At 59.6% G+C, this 11,850-nt stretch overlaps 1 protein-coding gene across 4 annotated transcripts in view; it reads right to left on the bottom strand.

The window, feature by feature from the left end:
- Positions 1 to 214: 214 nt before the first annotated feature.
- Positions 215 to 11,850, bottom strand: part of ARID5A (AT-rich interaction domain 5A) — a 12,496-nt gene continuing 860 nt past the window's right edge. Inside the window, exons 2-8 of one of the 4 annotated variants that reach the window (XM_034659591.1) lie at positions 6,389 to 6,493; positions 5,291 to 5,406; positions 3,691 to 3,829; positions 3,283 to 3,335; positions 2,700 to 2,797; positions 2,225 to 2,384; positions 215 to 1,831 (exon numbers count right to left, since the gene is read on the bottom strand). In XM_034659591.1, coding sequence (XP_034515482.1) covers positions 596 to 1,831; positions 2,225 to 2,384; positions 2,700 to 2,797; positions 3,283 to 3,335; positions 3,691 to 3,745 — 1,602 coding nt within the window. In that variant the 5' untranslated portion in view covers positions 3,746 to 3,829; positions 5,291 to 5,406; positions 6,389 to 6,493 and the 3' untranslated portion in view covers positions 215 to 595. The remainder of the gene's footprint in view (positions 1,832 to 2,224; positions 2,385 to 2,699; positions 2,798 to 3,282; positions 3,336 to 3,690; positions 3,830 to 5,290; positions 5,407 to 6,388; positions 6,494 to 11,850) is intronic. The other 3 variants (XM_034659590.1, XM_034659593.1, XM_034659592.1) reach the window with 3 other exon arrangements.

Here is an 11,850-nt window from a genome sequence, read left to right as displayed (position 1 = left end):
AGGCGGCCGTCCTGAGACTCTCCTAGGAAAGCGGGTAGAAGGCACAGGACAAACGTCACCACCTGCTGAAGTATAAACAGGAGTTCTGCTTCAGGTCCTGCTCTTCAGTGGGGGTGGGGGCATTTCAGATCTGAGTGGGTGCTACGTAGGTCTCTTTGGCTCCCCCAGCCTTGAGCCTGCCCCTGGGAAGGTCCACGCCATGCACACCTCAGGGCCGGGTGGATTCACGTTGGTCTTTTATTGGATTTCCATGGGCAGCCTGGATCCCTCAAGCTGCTACCCAGCCCCTCAGCCCTTCAGCACGTTCCTGGCTTCCGCTCTGGGGACCTCGCCGGGAGCCGCCAGCTGGGCACCGTCTTCTCCCGAGGCCCCACAACAACTGAGGGGGGGGTGCAGGCTCAGGCTGCTTCCTTGAGACAAACCCGGTTTCCCCACGGCCTCCCTCTTTGTGCCAGGCTGCCCACACAGGGGCGCGTTCCTGCATCGGGCACAGCCATGCTCTCCTGGGGACTAGGCTCCGGCCCAGACCCTGGGCGGTGCCTTCCCAGCTCGGGCCGCTTCAGACCCTGCACAGCACAGCACTGCAGGCTCAGATCTAAAGCTTGGTGTTAAGGTGCAGGAAGTGGGGTGCTGCGTAGGCTGCGGCAGGTGGCACGTGCCATGCGGACGAGGCTGGGCAAAGTCTGTGGCGAAGGGCGCTGTCGAAGGACGCCGGCGGGAAGTGCATCAGACCCGTGGCCATGGGTGAGGGCGCTGTCGTGGCCAGGAAGTGGGCCGGGAAGGCGGGGATGACCAGGGGGCTGAAGGGGAGTGTGGCCTGGCCCTTTAAGTGGTCCGGGGCGCCAGCAAAGTTCAGTGGGCAACGCAGCATGGTGCCCCTATAGGCCTCGGGGAGGGCAGGCCCCAGTGCAGGGCCCAGCAGGCAGGACACGGCCAAGCCAGACCCCATGGATTTGGCCCCACACTCCTTGGCGTCCACCTCCTTAAGAAAGGGAGACACAGCCCGCAGTTTTTTGCCACCATGAGCAAAGCCCTCCTCTTCCAAGCTGCGCTTGGTGCTCAGGCCTGGGCTGCTAGGGAAGGTAGGGAGGGGAGCAGGGCTCTCGGCAGGGACCTTGGCCATGGGGGACACCCAGCAGGCTTTGGGCTTGGGGTAGGGGCTGCCCTTCCTAGAGCCGCCTTTATGGAAGGCAGACGGGCGGTTGGCGTCCCCGCCCCACACCAGCTGGGGCTCCTTGACCGCCAGGCCCTCCTCTTTGCCAGGAGGCCCCAAGAGCACCCCATCTTTAAAACTGGGGAAAAAGTCCCGGGGGTGCTGGCTGACGGGCTTCAGCACCTCAGTGGGGTACGCATGGAAACAGCCAGTGAAAATGGGGGCTGGCAGGCGGGGACCCGCCGGAGCCTCCCTAAGGCTGCCACCAGGGGCCTGTAACCCCTCCTGAGGGTTCAGCCGGTGCCTGGAGTTCTCAGCCAGCTTTCCTGGGCTCTGTGGACTTTCGGAGACGAGAACAGCTGGGGAGGCCTGGGGGTCCCCATTAGGGCTGGCTGCCCCATGGCGACAGCCCTCCTCCTGGCACCGCAAGGCCTCTGCCTTGCTCACCTGTGCCAGGAGCTTCTTTTTGGCCAGTGGTGACATGATGCCGTGTGTTCCTTTGCAGTAGAAGCTGGACAGGAGCCGCTTGTAGGCCTCAGGGCAGCCGCTGGCACCCACGAAGGGTAGAGAGGGCCCCAGGGCCGGGCCTGGCTGCTCTGCGCCCTCCCTGGGGGGCTCCTGGCTGGGAAGCCGTGCCTGGTCAGTGGCAGCGTCGGTTTTCGTCTTTCCAGGCACCATCTAGGAGAAAAGGCCATGCCTCAGGGTTGGGTGTGAGCCACGCGTCCTGACCTGGGGACCCCGTGGCAGCAGGGGTGCAGAGGCATGCATACCCAGGAGCCTCTGTTAGCCCTTCCAGCACCTTTGTGAGAAGTTTACCAAAGGTATCCTGTCCTCTGAGCAGGCACAGTCTGGTATCAGGACCCAGGGCCTGGTGACCAAGGTGCAGACTGGAGTTCAGACCCAACATGGCCCCTCATTTGAACTTGCCCAGCCATTACCCCAGAGCCCCCCACCGATCTGCCCTCAGAGCAGGGCCTGGGTATTCTGGGCAGGGAGCTCTGCAGCCATGGCGCAGGCGGGGAGAGGGAGGCCCAGGGTCTGCTGGTGGCCCCAGGCAGGCTTAGCGCTTACCTGGTCCAACCGCTTCTCGTCCTTGGCCTTCTTTGGCTTCTCAGGGGCCCCGTCATCCCCCCGGGGCTCCTTGGCCATCTTGTACTGCTTCCTGGGCTTGGAAGGGGGCAGTGGCTTGTCGTCCTCCCCCTTCAGATGCCGCACATAGGGGAGCACCAGCCTGAGAAGGAGGAGAGTGTGTCCGCCAGGAGGCCGGCCTGGCAGGCACATGCCACACCTCCCGTCTCCCTGCACCCGGCCTCCCCACACCCTGAACACCCCTGCCCGCCCCTGGGGCCCGTGCTCCTCCTCTTGTCCATGAGGCCCGCAGCCCGGCCGCCCTGCACGGCTCTGGGCTGGGATGAGCACAGCGCACGCTGCTCAGACAGCCCATGGCATGGCCACACTGCACCCCTCTCCTGGCCCCACCACAGCTGGGCCCTGCTCCGGGGTGAAGGCCAAGGTGTCCCGTAGCCGGGGTCTCGCCCAACCATACCTCTCGTAGTGGCGGCGTGTGCACGTGGCCGCGCTCGTGCTGCCCGGGCTGCCCCCCAGCTCGTCGTACACGTTCTTCCAGAGGCGGCGGCCGGTCACCTGCAAGGGCACCACATGAGGGCACTACCACACACGCTTCCCTGGTGGTGGGGTGTCCTGGCAGCTCCAGGGGAGCAAGGGATGGGGGCAAGGACTGCAGTTTTGCAGCTGCTTCTCCAGCAGTGGCAGGGGGTGTGGAGGGGCTCCCCTGGCCGCTAGCCAGTTCTCCCTCCCAGGGGCCACCGCCTGACTGCCAGCCAAGCAGCTTTCCTGGTACGCGGGGCAGGGGGGAGACAGAACAGATGGGAAGACAGGAAAACTGCTTTGAACAGCAAAGTACCAGTGGGCAAGGTAGGCCCTCTTCCCCACAGCATGCCCGAGAGCTGCAGAAGGGGCAGGATTTGGGACCCTGCCTCTTCCTCCTCTCTGGCCGTGAGGACAGCTCTGTCCCCAGACCAGGCTCTTCCTCCCCAGGTCCCCACAGGGTACAGTGGGGATGGGCTGCGGGATGCCACATGCTGAGGACTCAGAGGTACCCTCCTTACCATCTCATAGGCCCCCAACTTCTCCACTGCTTTGTAGATTTTCCACAGGTTAACTGGAGAAGAAAAAGGGCAGGGCCGCTGTCAGTTTCTGTGGGGGGAAGGGGCAGCCGGCAGCCCATTCCCATGGACCTGTCGGGCAGGCACAGAACCAGCACACACCCGGACAGGGCCATTGCAATGGATGGCTGGGCCAGGCCCTGAGCACTGGGGGCCCGGTGGCCGGTGAGGACAGAAATCCGGCCCCACCCACCGCAGCCCTGTGCCTGGATGGGGGTGCCCTTTCTGTGTGTAACCCCTGTGGGCTGGCATCGCCCAGGGCTGCCCAGAGTGGAGGTGCCTGCCCGACACCCTGCCTGGATGGGATCCCCTGCCGGGCTCCCCCTCCCTGCCTGCACCCCAGGGACGCACTCTGCTTGAAGCCGAGATGGGGCACCCTCTCGATGGGCGTGTGTCGCTCCTTCATGAACTTGTAGAGGCTGACCAGGAAGGCCTGCTCCTCCTCCCGCTCCTGGTCCTCCTCCCGCTCCCCGCCTGCCTCGGGGGAGTCCTGGGGAAAGAACAGGAGGCATTGGGATGAGCCCCCAGTTGGTGGGCGGCTGGGGACAGGCGGAGCCACTGGCTGCTGGGGAGGAAGGTGGGGCGTGGCCCCCAACCGCAAGCTCCCACAGGAGGGAGCAGGCCCCCGGCGCCCAGCCAGCTCTGGGCCGGAGTGCCTGTTTCTGGCATCAGAAAGGCGTAGTTGTCAGCTGTCAGTGCCCAGGACCCCAGGTTGGGCTCCACAGGGGCCCGGCTCCAGGCCCGGCCACAGGAGCAGCCCCGCAGCTTCAGGCTCTCTCCAGGCACAGGCCACTTCTCTATCTTGCTCTAGATTTATCTGCGTCTCAGCTCCTCTACCAGACTGTGAGTTCCTGGTGGCAGGCTCCCAGGGACCCCTGCGGTCAAAGCCGAAGGAACAAAGTGCTTGGTGTGTTCTGGCACTGCAGGGCCTTGTGTCCACCGAGCCTCCGCCATGGCGGCCTGCCCCTCGGAGCCGCAGGTCTGCCTGCCTTCGGGGTGGCGAAGGCCTACCCTGGGTTCCTGACACATGTCTGTCAGATGCCCAGGACTTTCGGTTTCTGCCTCCAGAGGGGCCATTTCTGCTGAGGCTACTCATTTGTTTGGTGGCTCAGGGCAGAGGGGTGTGCGCGGGCTGGGGCTCAGGGCTTCGAGAACAGACAGCTCCTGGGTCCGAGGCCCCGAACACTGGAAGGACATAAATCATCTGGGCCGGAAACAGTACAGAGAGCCGTGCGTTCCCACAATATTCAAGTACCACTGCCGTGTTTCTGACCGCTGATAACAAATGGCACACGAACTCACGCGTCCCCCCAAGACGCTGTCACGTGCTGGGGACCCCGGCAGCTGGTGCAGCGCGGGCCTCGGAAGGAAGGCGTGCTCTCGGCCACTCCTCCCGTGACTCACCGCTTCCACGCAAGCTGTTAAGAACTGCTACCACCTGCTGCTACTCTTCTATGTGGATCAGGACTCTTACCCCAGATGGTGCCACCGACCAATGGCCGAAAGGAGTGAGTGTGGGGGCAGATGCTCTACAATGTCACCCGTCACCCATGGCTCTCCCTCTGAGACTACGCTCACCAGAACGGCCTCAGTGGTCTGAGGGATGCTGATACGCACACCGTGAACTTGGAGGGATGCACGGATTCACATGCGGTTTATCCTAAGACAGTGCTTTTACCTGTTTTATTCATCAGGGCTCCAGGCAAATCATTTGCTAAAAGGGTTCTGCTAGGAAAACTAAGTCTGAAACCCCTGCCTCAGGTGACGGGTAGGTCCTCCCTCCCTGGCTCCCAGCTCCCACACCTCCTAATGCAGGCCCGAGACTGTGGGGCTGGAGGATAGGGAACACACCCTCCTGAGAGCTGGGGGCGTCCCCAGGTTCACCTGGGACGCTGTGCACAGGGGAGGGGGGAGGGCAGGGAAGAGGCTCCCCAGGGGTCGCCCTACTCACCTCCGCAGGGACGGGGCTCTGGCTCCTGCTCTGCTCACCATCGGGTTGAGGGGACACAGATGGGTCTAGGGGATCGCCCTCCTCTGACTGTTTCCTTTTCCCTTTGACAGGAGGTGCTGCAAGGAGAGGAGCAAAGGGGAGGAGGAGGGAGAGAGAGAGAGCACTTGAGATGCCGGCCTGAAGAACCGGCAGTGAGGAGAGGTCCTCCCACCCCCCATGGGAACCTGCCAAGTGGGAAGCGACTTCTTCCTTCTGCCATGTGTCCTCTGTCCCCTGGTTGCATGCAGGCTGGCCCTCTACACGCACTTACGGGCTCACCCCGGGGGCCGACTCTGCTCTCTCTCCTTTCTGTGGGGCTCACCCCCAACTGGGCCCCATGCCTGCTGCTGTTCCTCTGTTTCAGCCAGCCCCCCACGTCTTTGAAGGAAACCCTAAACCACCCCGAGGGTCAAGTCAGGAGGGTAAGGTTGGCGCCGTGGTGCTCAGGGAAATCTTGTCTCCGAAACCTGCCCCCCACACACAGGCCGAAAGTTTTCACAGCACCTCAGCCGAGGTGGGAAAGCTGCTGAGGTTCCCATGTTTGTAAGTCCAAAAGCACCATGGCGGGCGCTTGGATCCTCCAGGAATAATCGAGAAGAGAAGAAGCTCCTGATTATGAAACCTCAGACCTTTCTATGAGCACCTGCAGAGTTTGAACTGCCCCTAATTAGGCCACTTGCTCCTCTCACCTGCAAGGGTCTGGTGACCTTTCAGGTCTCACCTGACAAGCCACTTCCTCTGGGCGGCCTTTCTCAGCCCCCAGCCAAGCACAGCACTCCTGCGTCACCTCAGCGACTCCCAGCTACCCAGACTCAACTGCCCACCGCAGAGGCCCCCCAGCACCCCACACGGTGGGTGCCAGGTTTCAGGGAGAGGGAACGACTCTCACAACAACCTGCATGGGGCAGGACTGGAGTTTTCTGAGGGCAGCCATGAGCTGACGGCTGCAGAAACACAATGCCTGCATCACTGCAAAAACCCCTGCACCCCCAACAGGGCCGGTGGGACACCTGAGCTCAGGAGCCCATGTCGTCAGATCACCCTTTCTCTCTTTCTAACCTGCCTTTCCTTTTTGTTAGCCGAGTGTGAACTGCCCCAGTCTCCTGGTTTGCTCCAGCCCAGGAAATCCTTCCTGCTGGGCACCTCCGAGATTCCCCGCCTGTCCTAGAGAGAAAAAGAATCTCCATAACAACCATAAACCCAGACCAGCATGCCCCGCCCCCCCCCCACCCCGGGGCCAGAGCCTCCGAGTGTCCCCTTCAGTAGCTGCTCACAGAAGCGCCACCGGGCTTGCCACACCTCACTCCTGCTGTGTGGGTCCCTGGCTCTGATGTAGTCCCAGAAGGGAGCTCATTTTAAAGAGGGGGGATCTGAAGCCAGAGAGGCTAAGTTGCTTTTCTCCCTAGGAGACCCGGGCTCAAAACAAGGTCTGTCTGACCACCAGGCCAAGGGGCCTGGCCTCGCCACCACGGTGGCTGCTGTTGTGACCACCAGCATCTGCGGAGACTTGATGAAGAGTCCAAACAAGCCTGGAGGAGAAACCCATGCTAAGGTTTGTCAAAAAGAAAGACACCCTGGCCCTCCTCTAAAGCTGGCTTCTGACCACTCAAGACATGGTCAATAGCCAGAAATAACTGTTAACAACTGAACCCACCCCACCCCACCCCACCCAGCAGGCTGATGCCTTTCCTGCTGAGTTCTCCAGTGGCTCTGTGCCTCAGTCTTCCCTTCTGTGAAATGGGAGAGAAACACCCTTGCATCCTTTCCTCACTGTCCCCTAACTGAAGTCTCCCAGGTCACTGGCACACCTGCTTTCACCAGCTCTTCTCCTTGCCTCCTGCCCCCTCCACCTGTTTTCACACCCTCTCTGCCTTCCTTCCCTCTGGCCCAGCTTCTGGGCATCAAAGGACTCTCTCCAGCCTGAGTCCCTCCATGGGGTGTTACTGCTGCTTCTCACTGGATCCTGCCGGCAAACTTGCTATGTGCCCCTGGCAAGTCGTGCCCTCGGCCTCCAAAGCATAAGGTGGTAGGCCCAGGGCCCACTAGAATCACCAGGGAGCATTTTAAGGACAACCCTCACCCCAGTTTAAGCTTCTGCAGGGGGCATCAGAGTTTAAAGCTCCCCAGCGGATCTCAAAGGGCAGCCAGTTTGAGAGCCACTGGGCCCGAGGACCTCTGTCCCTTCTGCTTGGTTCCAGAGTTGGTGAGCTCTGCCTGGGCCACACTGAGGAAAACCTTCTGGAGTGGGGCACTTGGGTTACCTGGAAAGGAGGTCACCAATCTGAGCTGTTTAACCCCAGACAGGAAAAGGATTCAATCTCTTGCCTGGAGCCACAAAGGGAAACGCTCTCTTTATCTTGTGTCCAGCTGAGTCCCCAAATGAACTCAGCCTCCCTTCTCTCCCGCCCAGGCTAGCTAGCATGCTCTCTGCCCAGCAGGGCCTTCTGGGCCCCCACTTCCATAGTCTAAGCCGAGGAAGAGCCCCCTCTTTCTCCAAGAAGCCCTCTGTCCTGTCCCTGTATCCCCTAAACCCTCCCTTCCCCAGTCATTTGCAGATCAGGGTTCCAGATAATCTTCATTTGGAAAAGGGTTCTGCTATGAAAACTAAGTCTGAAACCGTCCCACTCTCATCACAAAGCTCAGATGCCCTATTGTAACGGGGAGGTGGATCCATTTTGCAAGAAGAAAACCTCTGCCTGCCAAAAGATTGTCATTCAGACATGGCTTTTTCCATCCAGGAAGCAATAATGACAATAATGGTGATTATTTCATTGTTTACTTTGAACACACCTGGAATCTATAAGGTGTGATATAGGGATCTAATCTTATTTCCCCCAGTGGTTAGGTGGTCCCAATATAAACTGAGTGATGCTATTCCCCCAGTGATCTGAAATGCTACTCTACCCATAATCTAAAGGCTGATAAGGAACACATCTGAAACTGTTTCTGGACTTTTCTGTTCTGTTTCATTCACTGTGGCATGCCGGCACTGGTGCACGCTGTTTGAATTGTAGAACAGCTTACTATCCAGAGGGCAAGTCCCCCATCATTAGTCTTTCTCAATCATATTTTCTGAACTTCAGGATAACTTTATCACATTCCCTTAAAAAAGAAAACAAACCACTGGGGTTTTGGTTGAATTGCATTTAAATTTAGCAATTACTTTGAAGAAAAGTAACACCTTTCTGATACTGCTGTCTCACAGATTCAGGCCTCCCTTTGCTGTCCTCAGACGTTCCTTCTTAAAGGCCCTGTGTGTTTCCCGTGGAGCTTATTCCTCAGGTTTTGTGCAGCTAGATAATAGCGTGAGAAAAGCTTGGCACCATACAGTAGGACTTGGCTCCACAGCCGCTGCTCTTTCCTCCTGTCACTGTTGGGAAGGGGACAGGGGGCTGCTGGCTGGGCCAGGATATGAGCCCCTGGTGACTCAGTGCTTCGCTGAATGCCGGGAGTGCTGGGCAGGGGGACTGCCCAAGGCCCTTCTGGTGTTGGGAATCTGTATTCTGTTTAACTCCATGGCTTGTGTTGAAGTGAAGCTTAAGCCTCAGGTCCAAAAAACCACAGCAGTGAAGAGGTTGGTGTAAGTCACTAACTCCCGAAGAGGACGCCCCCTGAAGGCTGCTTGTTCTTAAGCCGTCCCCTACTTCCCTCTCCATACTGGACACTCCACCAGCTCCAACCAGTGCTCCTGGGGGGCCCTGGACTAGGCAGTTTTGGACACTGCTTCACTGAATCTGCCCAGCCACCAGTGGATACTATCTCCCCTTTCTACAGACACAACACGTAAGGATCCCAGAGGTTCAATAACTCTCCTGAGGTCACACAGCTTCCTAGTGGCAAATCTGGGATTCACAACCACAGCAATCCGACCGTCCCAAGGCTCTGAACCCTGAGATCTAGGGTTTTTAACGGAAGCAGGGAGTCCCCAAGCTCCTTATCTGCTCCAAGGGTGTTGTGGGCTTGCTTCTCGCCCCGAGTGGGTCTGCAATCTCCCATCACACCACTCCTGTTAATCTGCTAAAAAGAGTCTGCCTCCGCGGACAAGCTGAAAGCAGATAGGAGCGGGGCAGGAGAGGGGCGAAGGGGCTCTGACTCCACAGAGGGGCGTGGTTCACCAAGTCAGCCACTGCAGCTTCCCCATCCGCAGGTGGGTGCGCTGGACCCCCATGCGTCCGATGTTCCAAGAACAAAGTGAGGAAGAAGGCTTCCCACACAAACCACAGCCAAATGTGTGAGTGTGTATACAGACCCCCCCCAATGTACGCAACCCCCCATGGGGAGATCTGAGGTCTGCCTGTTGGGCTCACACCCCTCTGTGTCTCACGGTCCAGAGCACTATGGGGCAAGGAACAGGTGCTCCACAGACAGTGGCAGGGATGAAGTGTGAGCCACTTGGTCTCAGACACTCCCGGTACAGAAAGGGGCTTGGGTTGTGACTAGTTCAAGGCCATAGAGCCTGTCAGAGACCTAGTGCCAGACTGCACTACCTATAGCTATCTCCTCTCTCTCTCCTCTCTCTTCCCTCTCCCTCCCTCCCCACTCCTCCCCCTTCTCTCATGGCCTGCCCCGCCCCATTCACCCTTGGTGTGATGGGAAGGAAGCAACACTTCCTTTCATGAAAAGTCACCCACTGGGAGCACTGCGTCAATTACGACAATAATGGTAACAGCAGTCTCAATAACAACCAGCAGAAACGGCCCCACCTCGCCCGAGGTTGTTGGCTTAAGTTTCTCTTCGTTTGAGCTGGAGCTGAAACAAAGACAGCCTTTGAGGCAGCCCGTCCACTCTGCGGCCCAGGAGCCGGCTGCCTGGCGGAGTCTCGGTGTGGAGCTCGCTCCAGTGGGCAGATTGGGGAGGGAGGAGCCGCCAAGGGCTGTGCTCCAGCCAGCACTGAGGACAGACGAGCTGGATATGGGACCCCTGAAGGTACAGGGCACAGCCTCTCCCACAGCCCTGCCTCAGTGTCTCAGCCGGGGCTTGGGGGCAACAGCGCTTGAGAGCAGCGGAGGCCAAGATGACAGTCTTGAGAGAAACACAGAAGGGTAGGGGGCATGGGGGCTCCAAATGTAAGACTACCAACTCCTAACACCACTGGGACGCCTGTCCCCGTTTTGCCAGCTCTGGTATGTCCTAAAAGACCCTATTCCGGACTAGGCTGACTCCCCACTGTCCCGCCTCTCCAAGTCTGGGAGGTATTTGGTAACAGTAACAATTCCACTTATGGATGGTTTCCTATGTCCCCGTGAACTATATTTTGTGTTTCCATTTCACCTATGGAGAAACCAGGCTCAGTGGGCTTGCCCAAGACATGGCCCAAGAGTAGAGACACAGCCAGGATGGGAGGAAGGCTGCCTAACTCCTGCTTGGGGCACTCCATGGCCTACTGCTTTTCCACCCCCCACCCCCCACCCAGAGACCCCAGGGGCCTAGAGGGAGTGTGTGCAGTACCTGGCCAGTTTACCATCAGGTAACAGGAGAGCAAGAGGGAGGAGAGAGGTGTTGGAGGCTTGCCTCTCCCTCACAGCCAGACCTCACTCTAAGCCTCAGTTCCTCTGACTGGATACCAAAGAAAGAGGGCCTGATCTTCCGAGGTCCTTTCTACCTCTGCCACTCAGAGTTCCAGCCCCAGGCGCGTGCCCGGGGCTCTGGCGGAGTCTGGAACTCCACTCTCTCCCGGCCAGAGTCTCTAGCCACCATCTCCCACCCCTCCTTTGCCCCGGCGGGCACGTAGGCTAGACGCAGAGAACGCCCCCAACAGTGGTCCTCCGCAGGGGGCGAAAGCACCTGTTAGCCTCCCCTTGGCCCCGCAGACTTTTCCGGCGGCTAACCTCCCGGCAAACAAAGGGCCGCTGGGCCCGGCCAGCGCAGTGCCCCCAGACCTGCACCCTGAGCCCGCGCGGTCCGACGCTTGGAAAGCCCCGCCACCCGCCTCCCCACGTCGGCGGGGCTGGGGGACCCGAACCCCGCCTGAGGGCGCCCCCGGGACACTCTGCGGAGGGACCGAGATGCGGCCACTCCGCAGCTCCGGCTGAGCGAGAAGCCAAACATCTCTCCTCGCACGCTCGCAGCCTAAGCTTCAACTCTCACCCCCCCATCACTCCCGGGGCCACCACCCTGTCCCTTCTGGAGACCCGAGGAAAGAGAAGAAAAACACAAGAAAGAAGACAGCAAAGAGGGAAGCTATCTCTTTCCTGCCGGCGGGCAGAAGAGGATGGACAGGAGACAAGAATAAGAGAGAACGGAGAGGAAAAGAGAAAAGGGAAGAGGAAAGAGAAAGAGAAAGGGTAGGGGGCGGGAAGCCGGTAACCGCCGAAGGATCAGAACACCCCTCTGCTGAAAGAGGAACAGTTGATTCTTCAAAGTGCATTGAGCAAGTTCTTCAAAACCCGCGCAGAGTCACTTTCAGGAAACGGCGGCCGCAGTGGAAAGCGCCCCGCGAGCGCCCAGGGACCCCGGTGCCTCTTCTCCGCGGCGCCGGCGAGTTCTGAGAACCGCGGGGATGTGGCGGGGCGGGGGGGGGG

Source organism: Ailuropoda melanoleuca, chromosome 4 (assembly GCF_002007445.2).
Source record: "Ailuropoda melanoleuca isolate Jingjing chromosome 4, ASM200744v2, whole genome shotgun sequence".
Lineage (NCBI taxonomy): Eukaryota > Metazoa > Chordata > Mammalia > Carnivora > Ursidae > Ailuropoda > Ailuropoda melanoleuca.
Note: the sequence above shows the minus strand (reverse complement) of the source record. Positions and strands in the feature narration are given on the sequence as shown.